Source organism: Stomoxys calcitrans, chromosome 1, assembly GCF_963082655.1.
Source record: "Stomoxys calcitrans chromosome 1, idStoCalc2.1, whole genome shotgun sequence".
In the NCBI taxonomy this organism is placed as follows: domain Eukaryota; kingdom Metazoa; phylum Arthropoda; class Insecta; order Diptera; family Muscidae; genus Stomoxys; species Stomoxys calcitrans.
Genome location: NC_081552.1, coordinates 5,817,951 through 5,843,357, shown reverse-complemented (window position 1 = coordinate 5,843,357; position 25,407 = coordinate 5,817,951). Strand labels below are relative to the sequence as shown.

The 25,407-nt window shown below is 40.7% G+C and overlaps 4 protein-coding genes and 1 long non-coding RNA gene across 11 annotated transcripts in view; 3 read left to right on the top strand and 2 right to left on the bottom strand.

Annotated features, from left to right (window-relative positions):
• LOC106090471 (uncharacterized) overlaps positions 1–3,878 on the top strand; it is a 44,920-nt gene extending 41,042 nt beyond the window's left edge. For 3 of the 4 annotated variants that reach the window (XM_059360724.1, XM_059360725.1, XM_059360723.1), the window contains one exon: positions 3,319–3,878. In XM_059360724.1, the coding sequence (XP_059216707.1) occupies positions 3,319–3,730 (412 nt within the window). In that variant the 3' untranslated portion in view covers positions 3,731–3,878. The remainder of the gene's footprint in view (positions 1–3,318) is intronic. The other variant, XM_059360726.1, reaches the window with a different exon arrangement.
• A 3,683-nt stretch (positions 3,879–7,561) lies between these two features.
• Positions 7,562–8,401, bottom strand: LOC106087802 (uncharacterized). The gene has a single exon (XM_013252975.2). It carries the CDS (start codon positions 8,291–8,293, stop codon positions 7,649–7,651), a length of 645 nt encoding a protein of 214 aa, XP_013108429.2. The 5' UTR covers positions 8,294–8,401; the 3' UTR covers positions 7,562–7,648.
• Positions 8,402–10,964: 2,563 nt separating this feature from the next.
• LOC106087803 (uncharacterized) lies at positions 10,965–20,016 on the top strand. 3 transcript variants are annotated; one of them, XR_001221325.2, is made up of 6 exons: positions 10,965–11,036; positions 11,105–11,178; positions 11,240–11,300; positions 16,934–17,052; positions 17,145–18,386; positions 18,467–19,431. It is a non-coding gene; the product is annotated as an uncharacterized LOC106087803 (long non-coding RNA). The 3 variants fall into 3 exon arrangements; XR_001221324.2 differs by having other exon boundaries at positions 10,973–11,178; XR_001221326.2 differs by lacking the exons at positions 17,145–18,386; positions 18,467–19,431 and adding an exon at positions 19,579–20,016 and having other exon boundaries at positions 10,973–11,178.
• A 1,991-nt stretch (positions 20,017–22,007) lies between these two features.
• On the top strand, positions 22,008–24,127 carry LOC106087799 (uncharacterized). 2 transcript variants are annotated; one of them, XM_013252971.2, is made up of 6 exons: positions 22,009–22,401; positions 22,471–22,850; positions 23,103–23,180; positions 23,254–23,387; positions 23,449–23,694; positions 23,753–24,127. In XM_013252971.2, the coding sequence occupies exons 1-6, from the start codon at positions 22,169–22,171 to the stop codon at positions 23,891–23,893; spliced, it is 1,212 nt and encodes a 403-aa protein (XP_013108425.2). In that variant the 5' UTR covers positions 22,009–22,168; the 3' UTR covers positions 23,894–24,127. The 2 variants fall into 2 exon arrangements, with proteins under 2 accessions (XP_013108426.2, XP_013108425.2); XM_013252972.2 differs by lacking the exon at positions 23,103–23,180 and having other exon boundaries at positions 22,008–22,401.
• LOC106087800 (small ribosomal subunit protein mS26) lies at positions 23,971–25,085 on the bottom strand. The gene is made up of 3 exons (XM_013252973.2): positions 24,748–25,085; positions 24,393–24,681; positions 23,971–24,324 (listed from the first exon to the last, which is right to left on the bottom strand). Exons 1-3 carry the CDS (start codon positions 24,954–24,956, stop codon positions 24,124–24,126), a joined length of 699 nt encoding a protein of 232 aa, XP_013108427.1. The 5' UTR covers positions 24,957–25,085; the 3' UTR covers positions 23,971–24,123.
• Between the last annotated feature and the right edge of the window lie 322 nt (positions 25,086–25,407).

Here is a 25,407-nt window from a genome sequence, read left to right as displayed (position 1 = left end):
ATATGTTGGAGACCTGTGTAAAATTTCAGCCAATTCGTATAAGAATTGCGCCCATTGGGGCTCACGAAGTTAAATAGAGAGAACGATTTATTTGGGATCTGTATCGGGCTATAGACCGATTCAGACCATAATAAACACGTTTGTTGATGGTCATGAGAGGATCCATCGTACAAAATTTCAGGCATATCGGATAATAATTGCGACTTCTAGGGATTAAGAAGTCAAGATCCCAGATCGGTTTATATGGCAGCTACATCAGGTTATGAACCGATTTGAACCTTATTTGACACAGTTGTTGAAAGTAAAAATAAAATACGTCATCCAAAAATTCAGCCATGATCGGTTTATATGGCAGCTATATCAGGTTATGGACCGATTTGAACCATACTTGGCACAGTTGTTGGATGTCATAACAAAACACGTCGTGCAAAATTTCATTCTGATCGGATAAGAATTGCGCACGCTAGAGGCTCAAGAAGTCAAGATCCAAGATCGGTTTATATGGCAGCTATATCAGGTTATGGACCGATTTGAACTATGCTTGGCGCAGTTGTTGGATATTATAGCAAAACACGTCGTGCAAAATTTCATTCCAATCGGATAAGAATTGCGCACTCTAGAGGCTCAAGAAGTCAAGACCCAAGATCGGTTTATATGGCAGCTATATCAAAACATGGACCGATATGGCCCATTTACAATACCAACCGACCTACACTAATAAGAAGTATTTGTGCAAAATTTCAAGCGGCTAGCTTTACTCCTTCGGAAGTTAGCGTGCTTTCGACAGACAGACGGACGGACGGACGGACGGACAGACGGACGGACATGGCTAGATCGACATAAAATGTCGCGACGATCAAAAATATATATACTTTATGGGGTCTCAGACGAATATTTCGAGTAGTTACAAACAGAATGACGAAATTAGTATACCCCCCATCTTATGGTGGAGGGTATAATAAATCAATATGTTCAGATCGTCAATTTGTTTGTTGATTGAAGAGTTGTATTATAACATACATGCTACTTTCATGCTTAGTGCGATCCAAGTGTAATTGATTTGGAAAAGACGATTGGGAGACTACTCTTTCCTAGCCATTTTGGAGAAATTTTGAAATTCTATGTGACAGCACGTTTTATATGAATTGCATAGCACTCATTACCGCATTTTAAGCCGAAATCTCCTATAAAGCAAGGATTAATTCCAACGTGCAGGATGTGCAGACGTCACCTAGTTAACTGCCCTGGCAGACCCACTCCACTCAGATCCCTTTGCACACACTCCTCTTTAGTCACCAAGTTCCTGAATCTGGATATTCAACAGAATCAAGCAGACGAGAAATAGAGCACAGCAACACTGCTACAACAATAAGTCGAAGTCTCAAACAGTTATAGTCATGCCCTATCGAACGTTTTATTAGGTTTTCCATTAGGTCATCCATTCAATGTTTTTCAAGGACTTCGCCGTCATGTCTCTCCAGCTGACCCTAAAACGTATCTCAAATTATATCGGTGGTCGCTAGTCGTATGTGAGTTAATGAGTTTCGGCGGATTTTGTCCACTTTACGAATTGCGACAGGTTCTCTATTAGGAGCAAAAATCTTTTCTTTTCGAACACATACGTTGTCTCGGCGGTATCTACTTGGCGTTATCGGCAATCCATATATCCTATCCATCTCGTGGCGGGCAATCGGCGATACCGAGTGGAGACCGGCACATGATGACTATGAGCACCACGCAGGTTGAAACTTTGATCTGTGTACTCATTATCATGAGTAGCTCAGCTGAGAGCTTCCGCGTCCACAGATTACAGATAGTGGGATGCTTCTTATTCTGCTTCTTACCGGCCTCGTTTGGAGAGTCTCAGTGAGAGGCCGGGCAGCACTAAAACTGCATAAATAGTAAGTGCCTTTGATTCCGATATGACAAGGCGAGTTTAAATAGCAACTTTATCCAGAGCTACAGGTTTAATGTTACGCCATAGATCATCTAGATCAATCAGTGAATCTGCTGGGTCTTGTTTGAGGCGTCCCGATCATTGCCACCATGTTTCGGGATGTCTTACTTGGTCTTTCCAACGGACAGCTGTTCGTCCCGGTTTGCGTGTGCCACCGTGATTGCCTTCAAAAGAGTTTTTCTCTATATATTATTCAATCTTTCCGACAACGTGACCTAGCCAACTCAACCGTTGTATTTTGATACGTTGAACTATGTTAACGTCGTCTTACAGTTCAACTGTTCATAGTTCATACGAATCTGATACACTTCAACAATGCAAACTGGTTGTTGTTGTTGTAGCCACATTTTCATGTGGAGGTGGCGATCCTCGTCAAGCTCCTGTATGCGAACAAGCTCGTTCCGGTCCAAAGGACCGATCGCCGCGGAATATGGAGCCATTGGTTATTTAAAGGCGACAATAACTTGTCACTCAGTATATGTGCAAAAGCCCGTGCCTCCCGGCATCTCACTGAGACTCTCCACTCAATACCGCTGATGGTCCGCGGCTGCCGTTGCATCTACTCCGTATGGATCATTCCACTATCGGCTACCTGTGGATGCGCTTAGCTTATCGTGACAACTGGTCAATAAATTTTGCGTAAAATTTTAAAATTTAATGATCTTCGCCCTAACAGACAAAAACTAGAAAAATTAAAAATTGGGCAGACCCCGGCCGGGATTCAAACCTTGGCACACGGAGCAACAGCGAGAGCCATTGCCGCTATTTTTTACGATTAATACGATTCAAATACAACATACCAACGCACGGCCCTTGAAGCCATCACACCTAATATGATTGAAAAGTCTTCTTCTTCTTTCCTATTCCATTTGCATCTCCGATCATTGAGCTCGTCTCGAAAGAGAAACAAACAAAAATGGTAGACTCTTTTTCTCAAACTCTCAAAGTACTGCCTCGCCTGCTTTCACAAGTACCCATGCCTCGGAATCATCTAACAACACGGGAAGTATCAGTGTCTTGTATAGTGTAATCTTCGTCTGTAGAGAGGTGGCCGCGTTTCTAAATAGCTTGCTTAATCCAAAGTGGCATCTGTTTGCAGTTGTTATTCTTCGCTTTATTTTAAAACTTGTGTCATTCGTTTCGGTATTATATTGTACACTCGATTAAGCTTTATGAAAATCTTGACGATTCGTTCCTTTTTCCTTTAAGGTTACTAAACTTTGTTGGATGCCATCGAGAGAAACACCAACTACAACATATTTTTCGTTGCAAAACACTCCTTTTTTACGCTAAACTATTTTTTATAAATTTTTCTGGCTTTTTCTTATCATTGTCTCCTCCCTCTCCTTTTTCCCTTTTAGGGTTTACTGCAAAATTCCCCCTTTGTTGCAAAATATTCAAGATATAGACAAATTTTTGGAACCATTCAAAAATGTAAATTTCAAAAATTTACGCCATAAAATTAAAGAACTTCTAGATATTTACCTAAGACCACAAATAAAACAAGAAGCAATGCGATTATACAGTTCTAATATATGGCAGAAACGCCATGAATATCATAAACAACGAAAATTACAAGCACTTCAAAGAACAGGACTATATCAGGCAATGCTTAAATACAGCGTGTATCCCAATTATTTCAAATTTATGAGGGACTATAAAGGTCATGTGTGCAACATAGATTTTTTCCAATTTGTTGCACTGAAGTGTAAGAACGATGAAGTTAAAGCTGAAGAAACTGGTTGGAAAATGAAAAACAATAGCATCGTATAGGAAAAGGTATGATAAGAATACCCAAATGCAGAAACAAATTTCATTGAAAAGAAAAAGGTATGAGAAACTGGAAACTGGAAGTATGGAGTGTATTGGAATTAGAAGGGCAATTTGAAATTAATTTTTAAATATATTTACATCACCTTAACTTAACATAAAAAAGCCTCATAAGAATTTTTATTTATATTTCAAGATTTTCGAGGTACATTTCCTTGAAAATTCATAAGTCGTAACATAAGGGTGTACGTTAGAACATGAACTACTTTTTTATGTAAATAAATTAGATTTCAAAAGAAGGGAGTACAAATTAAAAATACTTTTCTAAACTTAACATACTGACATAAGCTACTACAAATACCCGTGAGGGGAATGCCGAGCTGACTGTGATGGTCGATGGAGAAATGATTCCGACCATCAAGTGTCCCAAAGATCAATCCCATGGCCGCCGGTTGTACGCACCGGATTGACCCGATGAAATCCTCATTGGCAAGGGCTGCCGCCTCAGTGTACGTGTTCGCCTTTTTTCGTCATGGGAGAGGCACATCCCGGAGTGCCTTCTCCGCACGCTTCTGGTCCGTGCCGGGATTGAAAAGAACCCCGGACCCTGGTTCTGTTCGGTTTGCCAGAACCGCCTTCATCATCGGTCGGTGTCGGTGAGGTGTAACCGGTGCATGGAGTGGGTACATTTTCGATCTTGCTCTGGCCTAACTTCACTACGGGAGTATAGTCATACTGGCTATGTCGCAAGGTGCTGTTCGAACATGGCCAGCAGTGGATCACAAGCGTCGTCGTCGTCGCCTTCGACCTCCTCGTCGTCGGACTATGTGACCCCCCCGCAACAGCAGCATCCTAGCCCTAATATTGCCAGGCCAGTGCCGGGAAGTGTATCGTTCTTGCAGTTAAACTGCAACGGACTGCGTGGCAAGATTGATGAGATCGTGGACTTTATGAGTGGGAAGAGCATATTGGTCGCAGCGATCCAGGAGACAAAGCTGACCAACAACTGCAGCTTGCACAGTTGTCACGGTTACAATGTGCCACGTAAGGATCGCTCAAGGAATGGAGGTGGGGGAATGGCCTTCGTTATACACCATTCCGTGCAGTATAGACCTATCTCGCCTGCGCTTGACGCTAGTGACCCCTACATGGAATGTATGGGGGTAGCAGTCAGGTCTGGTACTGCCGAGATAGAGATATACAATGTGTATATACCGCCGGTTGGTTGCTGTGTGCCGATTAATGGCCAGGCTTACAACCCCGACATAAGTGGATTGCTATCTGGCCATAATCGTCTGGTTCTGGGGGATTTAAATGCGCATCTCACGTCATGGCATTCTCCCCTAGGTAACAACCAGCGTGGCATAGCTTTGGCAGAGCAGACAGATAGCTCCACGTTTTGCACGGTGAATGAGGATGCCCCCACTAGGATTACGAGGAGGTGCAGCAGCAGCTCGCCAGACATCTCAATTGCATCCCCTGATCTCCTGAGGGACGTATCCTGGCAAGCCGTCATCTCTTTGGGGTCAGACCACTTCAGCGAGCTGAATCTGAAAATAAACAGGGTAGTCAACGAACATAAGCGGAATTTGTGGCTGGATACTTGGAGCAATGTAACTTAGGCACCGGTGTAGGCAAACTGTGGGCCACTGTGAAGTCACTCTCGAACCCCGGTTGACGGGATGACAGGACCTTAGTCACTTTTGGCGAGATAACCGTGACTGATCCGAAGAGATGCGCCAGGTTGTTCAACCGTCAATTTATTGTGCATCCCGAGAGAGACATGGCAAGGAGGAGAGCCATTCGCCGTATTCGTGGTCTCCGAGCCGATGAACAGCCATCACAATTTACCGTGGGCGAAGTTACGAATGTCATCCGTGGTGCCAAATCTTCCAAGGCGTTGGGCCCCGACGGAATCTCTACATTGATGTTGAAGAATCTGGATTCACCTGGAGTTGAGTACCTTACCACTGTCCTCAGCCTGTCATTGAACACTCTTATAGTTCCCGATGTCTGGAAAATGGACAGAGTGATCCCGCTACTGAAGCCTGGAAAAGACCCGAGTTTGGGGGAGTCATACAGACCGATCTCCCTTCTCTCACCAGTGGCAAAACGCTTGAGGCATTACTCCTCCCGAGCCTCGTAGGAGAATTTCCATTCGCCGAGCATCAACATGGATTTCGGAGACTGCACAGCACAACAAAAGCTTTGCAATCCCGTGGCAGCCGGTTGTACGTACCGGATTGACCCGATGAAGTCTTTCATCGGCAAGGGCTGCCGCCTCAGTGTACAACACACTGCTACAACAACAACAGCTTTGCATGCCATCACCACACACATTTGCCGTGGCTTCAATCAGCCCAGGCCATGTGATAGGACGGTCCTTGAAGGCATTCGATACGGTCAGCCATGCCAAATTATTTGAGGACATCGTCAACACGTCCCTCCAGCCAGGCCTGAAACGATGGGTCGCGAATTATCTGTGTGGTCGACAGTCATTAGTGGAATTTAGGGATAAGAAGTCGAAACACCGTAGAGTGAAACAGGGAGTTCCCCAAGGTGGGGTGATATCTCCGGCACTGTTTAACCTCTACCTATCCTCCATTCCACCCCCTCCAGACGGCATAGAGATCGTATCATATGCGGACGATTGCACGATCATGGCATCAGGCCACCCACGCATTGATGACTTCTGCGATAGGTTGAACGTCTACCTCAACGAGCTTGCCTCATATTTCGCTGCAAGAAATCTGAAGATATCCGCCACCAAATCTTCAGCCACACTGTTCACTACAAATACGCGTGAGGTGAATACTGAGCTGACTGTGATGGTCGATGGAGAAATGATTCCGACCATCCAGTGTGCCAAAATACATGGCGTCACATTTGACAGCTCTTGACACATTCTCCTCACATGCCACAGCAATCTGCAATAAGGTCAAAAGTAGAAACAAGGTCCTCAAGTCACTTGCTGGCAGCACTTGGGGTGCAGACAAAGAAACCTTGTTGACCACGTACAAAGCAATTGGCCGGTCTGTGGTAGGTTATGCAGCGCCAGTGTGGTCTCGTCAACTTTGTGACACGCAGTGGAATAATATTCAAATGTGTCAGAATGCCGCCCTCCGAACGACGGGCTCTCTCCTCAGTTCTCATGTGGACCACCTCCATCAGGAGACAAAGATCCTACCAGTGCGAAGACATAACTACATGCTGTCTAAGCAATACCTTTTGGGCTGTTATCGCAGAAACCATCCAAATCATCATCTTGTGGCGCCCAGAAGCCTTTAAGTAGATCTACATGATTTAGAGCGTGAAGTTCAGCGCTACAAGAGAGAACCTCTAGATCAAGCGGGCCTAGAAAACATTCATGCAGACACGGTAGCAGATGCGGTAAATAGCTACCGCGTGAATGTAGTCCTTGGAGAACGACCGCACATGAAGAAATTGACCTCCCCCGGCAAACCAGAGTAGTGCTGGCTCAAATACGTTCCGGAAGATGCAACTGCCTCAACTCCTACAGAGCAAGGATTGATGCCGACGTTCAAGATATATCCACTATGACCTGGAACCACACGATACACGTCACCTGTTTAATCCCTCAGCCAAACCCAGATCCCTCTGAACGCACCCCATCTTAATCGCAGAGTACATGTATCTCGACACTCAACAAAACCAAGCAGACGAAGGATAGAACACAACAAACGGCTACAACAACGACTAGAAAAAATCAAACCCAATAGGAAATAGAAAACTCTCTGCTTCTCATCCAACCAATGGTTAAAACCATTTGTAGTTCATTTGGCTGAACTGAAATTGCAATAAAAAAGTAAATAGTTTATATCTACATAATATTATATTATAGTTTCTTCCGAACAAACACAGTTTATATTTCTATATCCCAATTTGTATATAACCCAGAGATCAAAAGTTTTCCAAACTCATCATGCTTGTTCGCACAAGGTTGACAATTGCTTCTCTGAGCTCCAATATACTAGTAGCCTTCTCTATAACATCACTCAAAGACATATCAATACTTCTGTTTTTATGTAGTCGCCTCAATATTTCAATGTTCGTTAAACGCTCACAATTGGCCAAGTCACTATCCGAGCTCAAAAATATTGAAAGTATAGCGGCATTTTCTGCAGACAATTGAAACTTCGTTGGTTGATCTGTTGCAGTCAGCACTACTTGGCAATTCAGATCGTTGCCTGCATCTTTCATTATGCTGGTTCTGACATTCAATTCGTTATTTCTTAAATCAATCTTTTCTTGTTCTTCGATTTTTTTATAACCAATTTCTGTTTGTCCAAAGTTCGGATGCAGATCAATGAGTCGTAGCACACATAATTCTTGCTCATTCAATTCGTATTGATATATTTTTGTCAAAACCCGCTGCAGGAATCGTGTACAAAGCTGTTCTGAAGTAAAGTCGTGGTATTCGTTCCTATTTTCCTCATACGAGTTGAGAAATTCCACCCATTCTGAAGGCTGGTCAATGAAAAGTATTCGTTTCGGTTGTAGAGCGTATCGTATTTGTTTCCAGTCCAGATCATGTGAGTTTTCCATTTAGTATTCCAAAAGTTATTAACAATAGACAATTCCTATTTCCGAAATGTTTACGACGCTTGTTTCCGCTGAGTTTGTTTGTGTCGTATTTGAACGTATAACGATATGGCAACCTCCAATCGACTAAAGCTTGTAAAGACAAAGGGTTGTGCACACAAGTAGATGTCCAATTTTGTGGGGAGTTTTCATTTTAAGATAAATCGTCTGCTTTAATTCACATTGTGTTATGGCTGGTACCATGACATAATTACCAGGTAGTGTACCGTAAGCAGCTGAGTACAATTTTTTCTCGCGAAATGCACTATCTGTCAACGAGTTTTGGTTGTGTGTGTATTATAGTAAAGAACTATAACACACACAAACAACGAAAAATGGCGCGAACTAGTAACACACTCAAAAACAGAGTTGCACTAATCACTGATTTTGACAGATAGTGCACTCAATATTTTGTTGTTGGGCAACTGCCCCTACCTGTAAATTAATGTATCTTAGCTGGTACTATGCAAGTTATATTCATAAAGGAACTTCAAAATAAGAAGAATACGTTTTACAAGCAATTAGTTATGTTAACTGTTATGAAAATTTTATGAGAGAAGTCAACCTTCTAAACAAGTTTTTATATAATCAGTATATGCTTAACTTTGAAACTAATATTAAAATTGATCCAAAGTCTTTTTGGAGTTTTATAAATTCTAAATGTACTACCTCTATTTATAAAACAAATATGATTTTTAATGGTAAAGTTTCTAACAATCTTTCTGAAGCGGTTAAACTCTTGCTGATTTTTTTGTCTTATTTCGAAGATAATGCTGTTGTTAGTAGTTTAAGGAATTACATTGGGCAATCTCATTTGAATTTTGGCGCATTGAACTTGTCAGAATCTGATGTTTTGCAGGGTTTTAGTCAAGGCGTATTTAATAAGGCAGTCTCACGTGAACAACAGTTAACAGCTGGTTTGACGGTATTAAGATTTCGCATATTCTCTGCTCATATGAGCACATTAATTCTGATAAAATTTATTTTAATGTGGAAAGTTTTTGATAAAACTTATTGGTTTTGTATAATAGTTTGCAAAAAGGTTTAATTTCAAGTAAATTTGGTATGCTAAGCATTTACGTAGATCTTTACACTTAGATGGTTACAGAGAGAATGAGAGATAAAGTAAAAACTGAAAGTAAGACGAAATAACATTCGTGTTGCAGAAAAATAGTTTCCATATTTTCATCACTCCTCCTCAACATGAATATTTAACAAAAAGAACAATTTAATTCATTTAAGATTAATTAAATCAACATAATTATAATATTAAGCTTTTGACAAGTTTTTAGTAAATACATCAGCAACATAATAGCACTTGGGCATTATTCCAAATGTATCTCCTTCTTCTGAACTAAGTCTCGTATATGATGGTATCTTATGTCGATATGTTTGGAACGCTTATGATACACTGGATTCTCTTCCAATTTTTGTGCTCCTTGGTTGTCAATATGTAATATAGTACACTGATCATCATAACAATTCAGTTCTGCCAAAAGCCGTTTTAAATAAATCGCCTCTTTTGATGCTTCGGAAACGGCCATGTATTCGGCTTCTGTACTGTTCAGTGCTACTGATTTCTGTTTCCGTAACTCCCAGGATTTTGAACCCTTACCAAGGAAGAAGATGAATCCCATATAAGCTTTCCTGTCTGTCGAATCTCCTCCCCAGTCGGCATCAACATAACCATGCAACTGACTTTCATTGGATTCATAACGCAGCTTTTGGTCAATTGTACCTGCCAGATATCGAAGGATATGCTTTAGCCGAGTCAGGTGTTCTCTTCGAGGGTCCGAATTCCGTTGAGCTAATTTGGATATAGAATGCAGTATAGGTACATTAACATACCAACATTAAGATACCAACCATTGATTGATATTTTGCCTGGGTTTGAATCCTGGCGAGATCATCAGAAAAAATTTTCAGCGGTGGCTTTCCCCTCCTAATGTAGGCAACATTTTGTGAGGTAATATGCCATGTAAAACTTCTCTCCAAAAAAGGTGTTGCACTACGGCACGCCGTTCGGACTCGACTATAAAAAGGAGGCCCTTATCATTGAGCTTAAACTTGAATCGGACTGCACTCATTGATATGTGAGAAGTTTGCCCCTATTCCTTAGTGGAATGTTCATGCGCAAAATTTTCAAAATTCGACTCCGAGTAACCGAGTTCAATGGCCTGAAAAGTGAAAGATCAAAAAGTTCTAAAAAAAGTCAAGATTCCGAAATAATAAGTGATTGTGAATATACGATAAAGATTACAAATAGGCCTTCTGAAATATTAAAAATTTTAAAAAATTTCGAATTACATAGAATTTGAAGACTTCTCTGAAATAATTTAGCTAAAAGTGAATGTTTATTCTGGGGAAATAATATAATTAGTGAAACCGTGGTTGAAAGTTTAAAACACCAATTTAAAATCAAAGAGAAACTCGAATTTTCAAACTCAAATGCCTCTCGGGGAAAAAGTGCATTATCACGCACACCACAATGTGAAAAACGATCCAAATCATGAGATTGAAAAGAAAATAAAATGCAAAAAAGTGATAAAAAATGCAAAAACCAATAAAATAAAAAAAATTAAAATCATATCAGGTGCATTCCACTAAATCATTATTTCTCATCTTCTACTGGCAGATCAGAGGACTACAGCCCCAGGAAAAAGAAACCTCAATATGAAGGATTGACATCCAGCTGCAGGGCTAATAGGTAGGTGTTAAGTAGGTGTGGCCAACTGACACCTAACGCCTCTTTCAAATCCAATACCTCCCTTCTAGCATGTCAACAGCTAGGTAGCCCACACCTTGACATCAGTACCAAAGGGGAACTCAGACCGGCTTCAAAAGGACAGGTAAGTATGCCTCTATTTCCATAATTGTCCTGCACTCATACTTCCCTACGATTCCAAACAGGTCTTGCCCTGGAACAAATGAGCCACACACATAAGGCACAACCCAATCCAACAGGAAACAGGTGAGTCAGTTTTCCCTTTTCATTCCCTCCTTAAGCTGAGTATTCAGTTAAATTCTTAGAGCGGAATGCTGTCAAGCTCCATATAAAAAAACGGTGAAACGTTGGCTGAAATCGGCGAAGAAGTAGTACTCTGTTTATAGTGAGGAAAATGGCAAAAACTATTATAGTGGCAACACGTGAATCTATTTCCGGCATCATTTTAGTTTATTTTATCGATTTCAATGGTTCGTTTTTCTCTATTTTTTGAGAAAAAACATATAAAATAAAGAAAACAATAAGTGCAGATAAAGAAACGTGTTACGGTATGGAAACAAAAACATTTGTTTGCTGTCAAATTTTGCTCGCGAATCAATTGAAAATTTCAGCGGCTATTTCCTTAAGCTTGCTCTTAGAGTTAAAACATTATCATTACAACCGGGCATTTAGAAAATGTTTCGCTATTACGTGCGTGTGAAAGAAAAGAAACGGGGGAAAAAATAAATAAAGGAATCTCCGGGAACCAAGTATATAGAGAAAAAAAATCAAACTTCGTGCGTGCCACGAAATAAGAAAAAAACGAAGCCAATAAGTGCTTGGGTTCCGTTCTACGTCTGTCGATTCTGTTTCCCTTAAGCACATATTCAGGACACTGCCCTTCGCGGCTAAAGCTTTCCCCAGACCGTTCACTTTTCCAAAAATATGCGTCGTGCTCCTGACCACCAATCTGGACATGTGCACCAGAGCCATCGTCACCGGATATTGCGCTTTCGGCTTATTCACCGTGTTGAATCTGCCGTATGTCTCTCTCAAACCGTGGTTCCATCCGCGATAATTGTCCTCTGGAAACTCATAGTCCTTACCGTCTTTCCCCTTACTACGAAGTGCATCCTAATGTCATAGATTCGCTGGGGCACAGGGGGTAGGCTCCGGAGGTCTATGACACGTCACAAACCGACCGCCCAGAGACGTCCACAAAAAAAAATATATTTATATCGCCAAGAGCACTACGCTACTCTGGCATTGGGACACTATGCTATCCCACTTTAAAATAAGTATATAAAAAAATAACTAACGAACTTATATCTATCCTAGCCTACAAAAACACAATCCGTATGCCATTCAAGGCAAATAAACGGACTACAAAACATAGAAATAAAAAAAACGTAATCCATATTTAATTCAAAGCAAAAGAAAAAGTAATTCACTTATTTAAACCTAGAAGCCTAAACCTATGTGACTACTAACTACGTGACTCTTAACCAATTGCCTCATTCCCTGCGGATCCTCCACTTCATATAAGAAATTCCCTACAGGCCGCAAATCTACACTTGAAAAACTTCTTATCAAGTTTCGCGTTGTAGTTATCAGAGAAGCTACTTTACCGAAAACTACGGCGAAACACTTCTTGTCCGGGCGAGAATCTAACCTTTCGGCAGCTAAGATTGTAGGATCTTTCTCCTTTAAGGTAAGCCTTATGTAGGTTAGATCTGATCAGCTCCCTGGTTTGTTCCATCTTCTCCGAGTTAGGGATAAGGTCGATATCCGGGTCATTTAATATTTGAAGCTTACGCGCAATATTGTACACGCTTCCGTGGTTAATCATGTTAACACCAAATAAGGTGTAGTACGGTGTCACCTTTATCGCGCTATGCACCGACGAGCGCAGCGAATACTCCACCTCTGAAAGGTGCTTATCCCATTCGCGATGGTCTTCGCTAAGGTACGACCTTATCGCTGCCAGTCCGACTGGGTAACACGCTCCGACGCGTTGACTTGTAGCGAATGGGTAGCGGTCCTCATATGGTTCACGCCGAAATTTTTAACCAAGTCCTGAAATTCCTTATTTACACTCACCTTAGCCATTGCCTTCAACAGCACGTATTTAGAAATATGGTCTAAGACAATAAAAATAAAGGAATTCCCGGACTTGGAGCGCGAATAGAGGCCTAGGAAATTCACGTAGATGTGCTGGAATGGTCGTTTCACCTCAAATTCCTTTCCCATTGGCGGACGTAAAGTTGTGGTTGCTGGCTTCGTTTCTTTGCAAATTAGGCATTGTTTCACAAAACTTTGCACCTGCACATTCATGCTTGGCCAGTAAAAGTACTCTTTTACACAGTGCAAAGTTTTGTGAAAACCGCCATGTGCTGATGTAGGTGGGGAATGAGCCCTTATGATGATTGTTCGGTCAGCTCGGCCGGCATCCACAACTTCCACGCGAAATCCTCACGCAAAGGATCACCGTCGTAGTGTCGCGTTCTTTTGAAGGCGATACCATCGATAACCCGAAAATAGGGTAAACTTGCAGCATTCTCTTCAATACTCCAGGTAAGATTTTAATAGGCATCCGACTTAAAGGCTGGCGAGGAGAGGTCCAATAATTGTCCTAAGTCCGTAGACAATTTCATTTCATTTCGTTCATATCGTACCTAGACAAGGTATCCGGAAGAATGTTCTGGGTACCCTGCCTATGCTCGATATCGAACGCGAAGGACTGTAAATCGAGGCTCCACCTCGCCAGTATTCCGATTAAATCCCTATGGGACATCAACCATTGGAGGCTGCTATGATGATGGTAATTCAATATTGGGGCTGAACTTCTTTACGGCCATAACCACAGCCAAACACTCTCTCTCCGTCACTGAATAATTTCTTTGCGCGGACGTTAATTTCTGTGAAAAATATGCAATGTGATGCTCTCCACCCTAGTCATCCTTCTGAAATAGGACTGCTTCTATTCCTAGGTCGGAGGCATCACAGAGAGAGAGTACCGGGCTGGTAATCTGGGCCTGTTTCAACTGATCAAAAGCAGCCTTCGTCTGGTCGGTAAAAACAAAAGTCCTACCCTTTTTAAGAGTATCGAAGATCGGGGTAGCTATCGTCGCGTACTCGGGTATAAACCGCCTATACAAGCCGGTGGCGCCCATGAAACTTCTCACTTGCTTGGCCATCTTTGGGTAGTCAAATCGCGTTATAGTGTCAACATTTGCTGGATCCGCCTTGAGAGTTCCACCAACAATATAGCCTAAGTATCAGAGCTCTTTAAAGCAAAATTTTGATTTTGCCACATTTATTGTGAGCCCCGCATTGGCTAACAATTCGGCCACACGCTTCAGCAACTCCAGGTGAGTGTCAAAATCTAGCGACACCACCAAGAGGTCATCCAAGTAAACAAAAACACGGTCTCTTAGTGCTGCGGGAATCACTTTGTCCATTAACCGGCATAACCTCTGTGCTGCATTACACAACCCTAAAGTTATGACGGTAAAATGGTAAAGAGGCCTCCCCGGCATTGTAAAGGCTGTTTTTTATTTACTGGATTCGTCAAGGGGTATCTGCCAGAAAACATTTTTTAGGTCGACACTGGATATACAATAGGTGTCACCAAGCCGGCTGAGTAGACCTTCAATATGCGGAAGAGGATAGGCGTCCTTGACGGTGAGAGCATTCAGTTTGCGAGCATCCACGCACAGTCTATTTTGCTCGCCCTTGCGGACTAATGTCACTGGATGACTCCTTTACATTAATTTCTGCACCGTTGGCGACACCGGATAGTGCCTACTTTTCACCGGCCTTTCTTAGTAAAGCAAGGGAATTTTTCTATCACATCTTCCAAGCGTTTCGGCTGAAAGTCTGACAACACATGGACTTTCTTGTCATCATTGACACAACTGTCAGCTTCTTCACAAAGACTCTCATTGATGGTGGCCAAACTCTCAATTTGGGCAAAAAGTTTAAATTTTCGCACAAAATCTATGCCGAGGAAAAGAGACCTTCCCAACGACGGCAGACATTTTATTAAAGAAGACGGTGGCTGTGACCCTGCCTACTATTTTATGTAGACTTTCATCTGCCGTGTGTATATACGAGTGGAATGGATGTACCACTAAATTTGATTTGTCGACAAAGTCGACTCACCCTTTACCCAGACAGGATACCGTGGCACCACTGTCGAGTAAGCCCTCTATTTTCTGACCGTTAATTACCAACCGGGTATAAAAGCGTGTGTCACCGCCCTCGTAGAGCGATGCCGCTGCAATTTGTCGTCGTAAGGCTTTTCTCTTTTTGTAACGCTCGCGCGCCCTTTTAACCTTATTGGAAATCCTAAAAATCTTCGCCTTTGCTTCCCTTTGCTCTTGAACCCGGACATGTAACGGCTTCAATTCTCTAAGCTTTGGGACAAATGTAGAGCTATGCTTACGCTGTTGGGAATTACTTAGAAGGGTGATCTTTCTATCAGACGATTGAACAGGATCTAAACTGTTGTCGACCACACCTCTCCAGTCTGAGATGGGATCCTCTGTTTGTTTCCCCGACATTTCGGGCAGTTCCTGATGGAGTCATCATGACCACTCCTATAGCATACGAATTTTCTGGGCGCGGCACAATCCAGCCAGCTAACACCTTCAACTCCACAATTGCAGTACTTCAAATTTGTTTTGCCTTGAATTGCATCGACTTTCATGGCCTCTGGGTGCAACTCTTCCTCCCAGGCTAACTCATGAACGCGCTGTGGCACCAGATTAGGTTACTGGTAGTGCTGACAGTGGCTTGCAAGAAGGCTTTCCGCTCTTTTAACTTCTCTGTAGAAGCTCCCCAAGTCATTAACTCTCACTGTGAATATCATCTGCGCCAATGTTGTTTTCAGGTTGCCCCTCATAATCTCCACCATCTCCGCCTCTCAGTTGCGAAACCGCCTCTGCTGGTTTTGCAACTGAATCACCTCATTATAAAAATCTTCGAAGGATTCTTGGGGATGCTGACGACAATTAAGAACTTCGTTTGAATCTAGAATTCGTTTTCGAACCGCTGGTATTGCGACAGCAGAGCCCTCTCAATTCCATCCCAAGACCGAAATTGTACAAACTTGCGGTGGTTCAGTACCAGTCTAGAGCTGGTTTCTCCAAGAGCTGGTGAAATTTTGTCAAAAATTCGCTTTCGGGCATTCGTAGTCCCTCTTCAACTCGCCAACGCGAAATATAAACTCTTGAACTTTCATTGTTTTGGAGGTTCCATCAAATTTAATCCCTCATCTAGCCAAGTTTAGCTTGCCGACCGAATCAGCGTGTATGCTGCTTCCAGGCCTTCATGCACTAGGCACCCCAACATCGGAACCTTTATTTACCCCTTACATGCTCCTGACCTAGCTTAAGCCAACATTGTTATGATTTCTTTTCTTCACATGTTATAAACGGGTGTATTTATTTCCTGAGCATCAGAACACATTCAAATATAAAAGAAATCTAATTTTGAAATAGACAGCAAAATGAATTACAGTCAAAGAAAGCAAATGGATTCCTAATAAAAGAACAATTCGAATGTATAACTCAAGGGAACAACAATTAGTGTATTCAAATCAAGTAAAACAATGCTATGCTTAAAAAAAAGTGAACCCATAACAATTGGTGATAGATCTGTTTTTACTTCTTCCTAAAAGACGGATATTCGGGCTCAGTAGTCGATGGCTCCGCATCAGCAGCTGTAGCTAGACCCTATTGATCCGTCCGTCAGTACATGTCCGTCGGTTGGTATATGTATGTATCATTTTCTTTTCTCATTTTTTTGTGTGATTATATTTGTATATGTGATACTTTTTACTTTCTTAATAATTAAGTGGCGATGGAATAATGATGTATTTTGTTTCTCCTTTACAGAGACACCACAATCGGCATGCGTTAATGGGGCAATAACCATATTACGACTTCTACCTAAGGTACCTAGCTTGAGCTCAACCTATGTCGCCTTGGGCACCCTTTCTATGTAACGCTGAAAGGTAAGTAATCTCGTCTACGCACAATTGTAATGCCTAACCACCTTCATAAATAAACTTTGACTCTTTTTTCTTTTAATTTGCTACAAATTTAGACCACTGAAATAAAAAAAGAAGTCTGTCGGTCGTTCGTCTGTCCAAGGTTACGAGTACATAATCTGTCCACATAGGGTTTTTTTACATGGTCATGTGAGATCATGCCGGTTTTCTGCGTCTCCTCCGATGGCTGGAGCGGTGATGATGACTGGACGTGCTGCATCAATACATAGCCGATTCTTTTCGCCCTTGCGAACTAGTGTCACTGGATGACTCCAGGGACGCTCGCTCAGCTCAATCACGGCCAAGGACAACATCCTATCCAGTTCCGCATACATCAGTTTTTGCACAGCGGGCGACACCGGATAGTGTACCTCAGACTTTGTCCTACCCAAGCATTTCTTAGTAAAGCAAGGGAATTATTCTATCACATCTTCCAAGCGTCTTCCCTGAAAGGCTGACAACACATGGACTTTCTTGTCATCATTGACACAACCGTCAGCTTCTTCACATAGACATTGTTGGTGGTCAAACTCTCAATTTGGGAAAAAGCTGAAATGTACGCATAAAATCAATGCCAACAAAAGCGACTTTCCCAAAGACGGCACCAAAAAGAATGTTATCTCATGGGACAATTTATTAAATGAGACCATGACGGAAACTTTTCCTATAATCCTATGCGGACTCTCGTCGGCCGTATGAATGAAGGAATAAATCAGCGCGTTTGACGAAATCGACTCACCCTTTACCGAGACAGGATACCGTAGCACCGCTGTCTAGCAACCCTTCTATCTCCTGATCATTAATTCTTAAGGGGTATAAAAACGCGTATTATCGCCCTCATAGAGCGATGCCTCGGCAATTTGTCGCCGCAAAGCCTTCCTCTTTTTGTAATGCTCTCGTAATTTTTTTTTTCTTGCTTTTACCTTATTATATTCTTTAACCCGGACATGCAAAGGCCCTAAGTTTTGGGACAAGGGTACAAATCGTCCATGCCACGGCGAAAGCGCTGATGCGGAAGTCACAGCTGGTTGGGTTGTACTCGTGCAAAATGCTGGATGTAAAATCAGAAAAACTTGAAAAAAACCCAAAATATAGAACGTCGAACTCCAAAAGACAAAAGCTAACAGTGCAAGAACCAAAAATTGCTAAAAAGCCAAAAAACAGAAGTTAAAAATTTGCTTGGTATATTGAAACACCCTCCTGCTACTAAGGGAATAAATCTACCAAAGTAAAAACAGAAGAAGAAAAACTACAAATTAATGTAATGGATCGGTGATATGTAAAAACTAAACAAAAAGGTAAGTAAATGTAAAATGATGTACGCATCGCATAGAGCCAGTGTATGCATGTTCTAATTTATTAATTTATTTAATTCTAGGGTTTCGTGAGTATAAACGCAGAAGACAAAAACAAGTAAGAGCGTGCTAAGATCGACCGGGCCGAATCTTTTATACCCTCCACCATGGATCACATCTGTCGAGTTCTTTGCGCAGTATCTCTTTTTAGGCAAACAAAGAATAATAAATATGGACGGAGGAGGAGGTGGTGCTATATCATATAGTTCGATTCGGGGCTCAAGAAGCAAAATCGGGAGATCGGTTTATATGAGAGCTGTGTCAAGCTATAGATCGATTCAGACCATATTGCACATGTATGTTGAAGGCCATGGGAAAAGCCGTTGTACAAAATATGTGCCAAATCGGATGAGAATTTTGCTCTCTAGAGGCTCAAGAAATCTAGATCCCAGATCGGTTTATATGGTAGCTATATCAGGGTATGGAGCGATTTGGACGATACTTCGCATAAATGTTGTGGTCACCCCCCTTTGCTCATGGGATTGTCACTATTGTGAATGACATAATATTTATTGGATTGACAACATGGCTGAATCAGCTGGCCGCATATTGAAGTCGAGGCATGTCAGGTCGCTTGGGGACAAATATGGAAAATAAAAAGCGAAAGGAAAATGGCCATGACAGGAAATTTTGGGAAGATGGCCGATTTCCTGGGCTTTTTCCGACCTCTTGGATTTGAACATTAAAGCTGGTTGGACGTGTGGAATCGAGTGAAATCGAAGTTTTTTTTGTTGTTGTGAAACTAAAGCCAGGCATATGCCTTGTAGTATGACGTAACCAACACTTTTTAAGAAGAAGAAAGAGATGCTAATGCTTATGTTTTTTATTGATTGTTAATTGTGTGCCAAACAAACATTGAAACTTGAATCTGTAACCTAAAAATAAAAAAGTTAAACCTGAAAAAAAGACTTTAATCTTAAGAGCTGAATGAACTTACTTGCTAAATTAAACTGCATAGTAAAATAAACTACCCAAACACTTACAAGTATACACTTCTTTTTTTCCTCTTCCTTGTTGTACCCATATATGTATTATTTTCTTAATGTTTTTACAGCTTTCTTTCCAATTTGCAGTTTTTTTTGTAGTGTCGTATAATCAATCATATTTTTTTTATTTATGTTCATATTTTTTGAAGACAGCACAATCGGCTTGCGTTAATGGGGGCAAAAAACCCTATTCCTAAACCACTAAAGGTACCTACAATGAGCTCACCCTAGGCGCTTCGGGCACCTTTCCTACCAAAGCTGGAAAAGGTAAGTTAATAAAAGAAAATGAGCGATTGTTGTGCCTAACCACTTTCATTAAAGCACTGAAACAAAAGACTTTCAATTTCACATTACAACTTTTAAGTTTATGTTCAAGCGACTTCTAACACTCTTGGTTATTTTGACGCCTAGGAAATCGTCCATTTTTCAAAAATTTCCTGTCATGCCCCTTTTCCTTTCACTTTTATTCTCATTGTCCATATTTGTCCCCAAGCGACCAGCCATGAACATAGGCACCAATACGGCCAGCTGTTTCTGCCGTGTTGCCAATCGAATAAACATCGTGTCATTCACAATAATTCGGTCAATGGCCCTACTTAAGTTTTGCCATTGCGCACACAACAAAATGTCAAAGTCGTTTTAGAAATAAACTTGGCTTTACGACTTATCTTCTTAAAATGTGTTTTTGATTATTATTTCCATAATTATAACACTGATTTGTTGCTCATGTGTTGAATATCGGATCAAATAGAACATGTATTTAACAATTTAGAAAAAAACTGATTTACTTCAAAATCAAAACAAAAAAAAAAAACAAATTTTTACTCAGCTGTTCGCATGACCTCACCTTATAAGGGCATCCTGGCTCAGTGCCTATGATACAAGACAAATTAAACAGGTAGTAGCAGTTGGTCAACAACAAAAAATCGAGTGCACTATCTATCATCAGTGATTAGTGCAACTCTGACTTTGAGTATGTTACTGGTTGGCGCCATTTTTCTTTGCTTGTGTGTGCTGTGGTTCTTAACTATAAAGCACACACAAGCGAACGTTATGAAATCTCGTTGACAGATAGTATACTCCGCGAGAAAATTTGTCTTGCCTATGATACTCGTTGTGACAAGGCGAGTTATTCACTCCTGTTCCGATTCCAACTGAAATTTGCGAATACAAATCGTAAATTAAAGTTGAATTTACAAATTTCTTACAATTTCAGTCACCGGAACAGGCCTGATTGGCAACTTCAAAAAAACCAATGTCAATCACACTTCCGCGACGATCGATCATATGGACCGAACCAAGTTTGCTTACTTGTAGAGCTTGACTTGGATCACTACCTCCACATATTAATATATGGCTACCACAATAAAACTATTTCCCCTATTACGCAGATTGTTTCTTATATATTGCTTTTCTTATATAAAGAAATAGTGGACTTATTGCGAGGCGAGTTCGGTGAACGTTTTATTTCACGTTCGGGGCCTGGTCAATTGGCTGTCTAGATCGTGCGATTTAACACCTTTAGACTATTTCTTTTAAGGGCTAAGTTAAAGCTCATGTCTATACAAGATGTATTAATTTACAGGTAGTGGCAGTTGCCCACCAACAAAATATTGAGTGCACTATCTATCAAAATCAATTACCAGTCCAACTCTGATTTTGAGTATGTTACTAGTTCGCGCCATTTTTTGTTGTTTGTGTATCTATTGACTCTTAACTATAATATACACACAACCAAAACTCGTAGACAGATAGTGCACTTCGCGTGAAAAAATTGTACTCACTTGTACTTTACGGTACACTCCCTGGTAATTATGTCATGTGTCTATACAGACAAGCCCGATTCAAAGACAACATTGAAGCATTTTTTGTGAGATATCGGCCGAAATATTGGAAAGGGTATACCAAAATTGGACTAAAGGCTCTATTAAACGGGGTACATTTGTACACGGGGTACATTATCACCTGTAATTTTTTTCTATAAGAGTCTGCTCTATTCCGTCTGACAAAAACATAAAGAAATCAGCTGTTTTGGTTGTCAGTCAAATAAAAGCAACCCCAAATTAAACTGTTTTAAGAGATTTATGATTTAACCCGCTTTCTCACAAATTTGATAATTATTACTAATAAAAAAATCAGCTTTTGCTCAAATTTTTAGGTTATGTCATATGAAAACAACACACATGTGTGGTAGCAAAAATGATGAATCGTATGTAAATTGAGAATTTTTACAAACATTTTCAATAACATGTGAATACAAAAAGTGGCATGTCATAGGATATTCACGTGGCGTGTAATAGCGCCTTAAGCGAATGGAGGCGCAGTCACGGCCAACATTTTCATGAAATAATCTTCAAACAGAAAAAATTATATTCAGCTGTTTACGGAACTTTACTTTGATATAACGTCAAAGTTGTTATATTTAAGCATATGTTTTCACATGTTGAATATATTGGATACTTTGCTGGTACTTTAAACCTCTTTGTGTGTAGTAGACATATATAGTGGAACATTTAATTTCGTTGTTCTGGCAACTCTCTGATTTTCTTTGACATCTGTATGCTTATTTGACGTTTGAGTATTTTGAAAAACGTTGTTTTCGGTTCTCATGGAGTGGAATTTAGATGAGGAATTGCAATAGTTTGATAATATTAGTTTATTAATTTTAATTAATATTAATAAAATATTACGCACAAAGTTTTGAAACACATTTTAATCAGACAGAAAAATACAAATCATATGTCCGCAAGTGATGCAAAAAAGCTTACCTCAAAAATGCCAGCTGTCAATGCGGTCGCCGACACAAGTGCCAAACGTGAATCTGCCCCACCAATGTCTATGACAAATGGAACAACAAAATTATCCTCCCTGACCCCAGCCAGGGATCTGACGCTAGGTGGCAGAGGCGGTATATCATCGGCGGCCAAGAAAGTATTCGTACCCAATCTGAATGCTGTAAGAAATAAAAATGCGTAAGTAAAATTATGATTAGGGACGAGCTCATAAACTTGAAATAGAAATCTGTTTTATGGGGACTTTAGAAACGTTAAAACTTCAAAGGACACCACACAAATGCGAGGTCGTGGTCGAGGACGTGGTGTAGAGAGAGGGGCTGGCAGAGGTGCAAGTCGTGGAGGCAGAGGTGGTGCCTCAACTTTAATACAAACAGCAGGTGTCTTTTCTGAAGGCGCTGGAGCTGTCAATATTCGAAAAGCTGCGAGTCTATCCAGCTACTCCCGAGATGTGGATGATTCGCCGTCTGCTATGAGAAAACCCACTATACTTAAAATGGAAAAGAAGCTGGACTTAAAAGCAGAATTGGCTAGAGATAAAGACATACTAAAAGTGCTTGACGATGATGAGGAGGAGGAAGATGAAAAAAAGACTGATTTGGATAGGATTCCTGTTCAATTGCAAGAAGGTAGGTCAAAGGAAGTAAAGTCTTAAATATATATATGCGACCGGAGTTGAGCGGAACGACTAGGTTTTAAATTTTGATCCTAAGTTGCTACCACATGCTCCCTAATTGTCAACGCCTTGTTGAAAGGCCACAAAGACATTCAACATAAAAAGTTATATTTTGAGCAAATAACAAACAACTTTTAACATATCCCACTGTCACTTACCGTGTTTTGCTTGCGGTAAACTCTTTGTCACCCTTCTTAATATCAAGGCAAATGGAAATATTTAAAACCTGAAATCAAAATGGAACTCCCCAACTCTGAAACGTCTATAAATATATCGAGTGAAGGTAAATACAGCTAGTGAGATGAAAAACTTATTTGATATCACGAAGTTGATGAATTTTTTTTGCATCATAACAGAATCTGTAACCATAGCATCTCAGATCCAAGCAATGCACGTTGCTGAGCAACAAAACCGACCGTTGCCTCGTTATCCCCAGTCGTTGCATGAACTTCTAACAAGCACGACACAATCACAAATATTTTTAATGCAAGTGAGTAAATCGTTTGACAGCACATCCTTCATATTATTAACGCTATGCCACTTTATTCCAGCTGCCAGATACGTTACCTTGTGTTGACGAGGACATAGATTCCCCGGAAACTTCCAAGGCTACAGATGATGCGAAATCTCAAACTCCCGCCGAAACTCAGAAAAAATCCACTAAAGAGCATATATTAAAGAAAATGGATGAAGGTCAGGTGGGTCGTTTGATACGCTATCGATCTGGTAAAACGAAACTAATATTGGGAGAAACTCAATTTGACATGGACATTGGAATGGAAACTGGATTTCTTCAGGTAGATAAATGCAGAACGAAAATTTAAAAAGTGCTACAAGGATTTTGTCTTGTTTTAGGATTTAATGTCAATTAGCTGTAATCGCGAAGAACGTAGTGGTAACATGATAAACCTGGGACCAATACAAGCCAAAATCACCGCCACACCTGACTGGGAACATTTACTGAAAGAGTCCTTGACAGATGATGACAAACTATAGCATATACTTTTCCTACGTACTCTACACTGGACTAGTTGTCACGATTCTTCCTTTCGTGTGTACATAACAAGTCAACATCGTTTTTCGCATTTTGTTAGTTTTTTTTATTATGCTATACAATTGAAATTATTTTACCCATTCATTTGCACTTCACATGTCTTACAAAGAAAAGAGAAAGAAAAGAAACTTCGATGCAACAATAAACAATACAGTTGAGGCTTAATTACAACTTAATTTTTGGCTTCCAAACGATCTTCTGATTCCAAAAGGGATTGGCTGCTTTGCCCGCCAGGGTTGCCGGGAGTGTTGGTGCGTCCCCGATACATATTTCCCTGAAGATCTATAGAGAAGTTATAGTCAATGGGATTAGCTATGGCTTGTTCAATGGCTGCATCCAGATTGTCACGTGTAATGAATGTCTTGGAAAGTTCCTAAATAAAACCAAATTAGGCAGAATATATAGCTTCCGATGTCGGTTTCTTATGTATTTATTTTTTACCTTTTGCTTTCTTACTAAATCTTCAATTTTTTCCATTTTCTCCTCCTCTCGTTGTTCGGCCAGTCTTAGTCTTTCTTGTACATAGTCGACCTTAGTTTGTCGCTCCTTGGCCAGACGTGCTTCACGAATGAGGGCTATTTCCTGGTTCCAATTTTCGTTTTCCTTCAGGCAACGTTGAAAATCGGCTTCTTCCTGTTCTGGTGTCAAAACAAAATGGTCCGCAGTGGATGTCTCAGCAATTCGCTGATTTTCTTCCCTTAAATACTGGCGTACGGAACGTAACTGTGTCCTAAGTTGGGCAAAAAAAGTCCATACATTATAGAAGTCTGCAGGTATTGATTTAATTAAAACGTACTTGTAGTTGTTATGAAGACGCAATAACTCAGCCTTTTCCTCTGTCGTTTGTTCTTTTCGTTCAGGAACTCTGTACATTTTGCTCTTTGCTGTTGGCAACCAACGGGGCTTGCGTCTCCATCTTACAAATTCCAAAGCAAATTCGGAGCTTCCAGTTTTCCCCTCTGCGGCAGAAAGACGGCTCAAAATACCAGTAGAGGCCCTCAACATTGCTGGGGTATTTCAATAATTGTATAGTTTAGTTGTTTTAATAAATGAATGTAAAAAGAAGTATTGATTCTCACGAGCGTTGCCTTAAAAAAAAGATCTGAATAGTGTTACGCGATTTGACAGCCGAAACATGAAACGAACAGCTGTTAGTGTGCGAGAAAATTATTTTAGAATATAACTCTGTTGCGCAGTTGTCTTTTATGGGAACAAAATAATCAAACTGTCGGAAATAGACAAGGCGTTAAATTTGCAAGTAAAAAGAAACAAAAAATAAAAAACATGAAATTTTATTTGTTTGAAACGGTTTAATGTGATATGAATACGCAACAGACATACATACCCATTGCATTAAGCGGATTTTCTCGCTTGATTTGTATGGAGAAAAATGCTGCCAATGTTAAAGTATAAATTAATTAGCGGAAAGAGCGTTTTTTTAATCCATAAGCTAGCG

Bases quoted from the DNA above. Each gene is read 5' to 3' on its own strand.
- LOC106087802 (XM_013252975.2), bottom strand. From the start codon at position 8,293: ATGGAAAACTCACATGATCTGGACTGGAAACAAATACGATACGCTCTA.
- LOC106087800 (XM_013252973.2), bottom strand. From the start codon at position 24,956: ATGTTGAGGGCCTCTACTGGTATTTTGAGCCGTCTTTCTGCCGCAGAG. The intron at 24,682-24,747 runs GTACGTTTTAAT...TGCCCAACTTAG, and splicing joins CGTCTTCATAACAACTACAA to GACACAGTTACGTTCCGTAC. The intron at 24,325-24,392 runs GTAAAAAATAAA...GGTTTTATTTAG, and splicing joins ATTTAGTAAGAAAGCAAAAG to GAACTTTCCAAGACATTCAT.
- LOC106087799 (XM_013252971.2), top strand. From the start codon at position 22,169: ATGTCCGCAAGTGATGCAAAAAAGCTTACCTCAAAAATGCCAGCTGTC. The intron at 23,388-23,448 runs GTGAGTAAATCG...ACTTTATTCCAG, and splicing joins CACAAATATTTTTAATGCAA to CTGCCAGATACGTTACCTTG. The intron at 23,695-23,752 runs GTAGATAAATGC...GTCTTGTTTTAG, and splicing joins TGGAAACTGGATTTCTTCAG to GATTTAATGTCAATTAGCTG.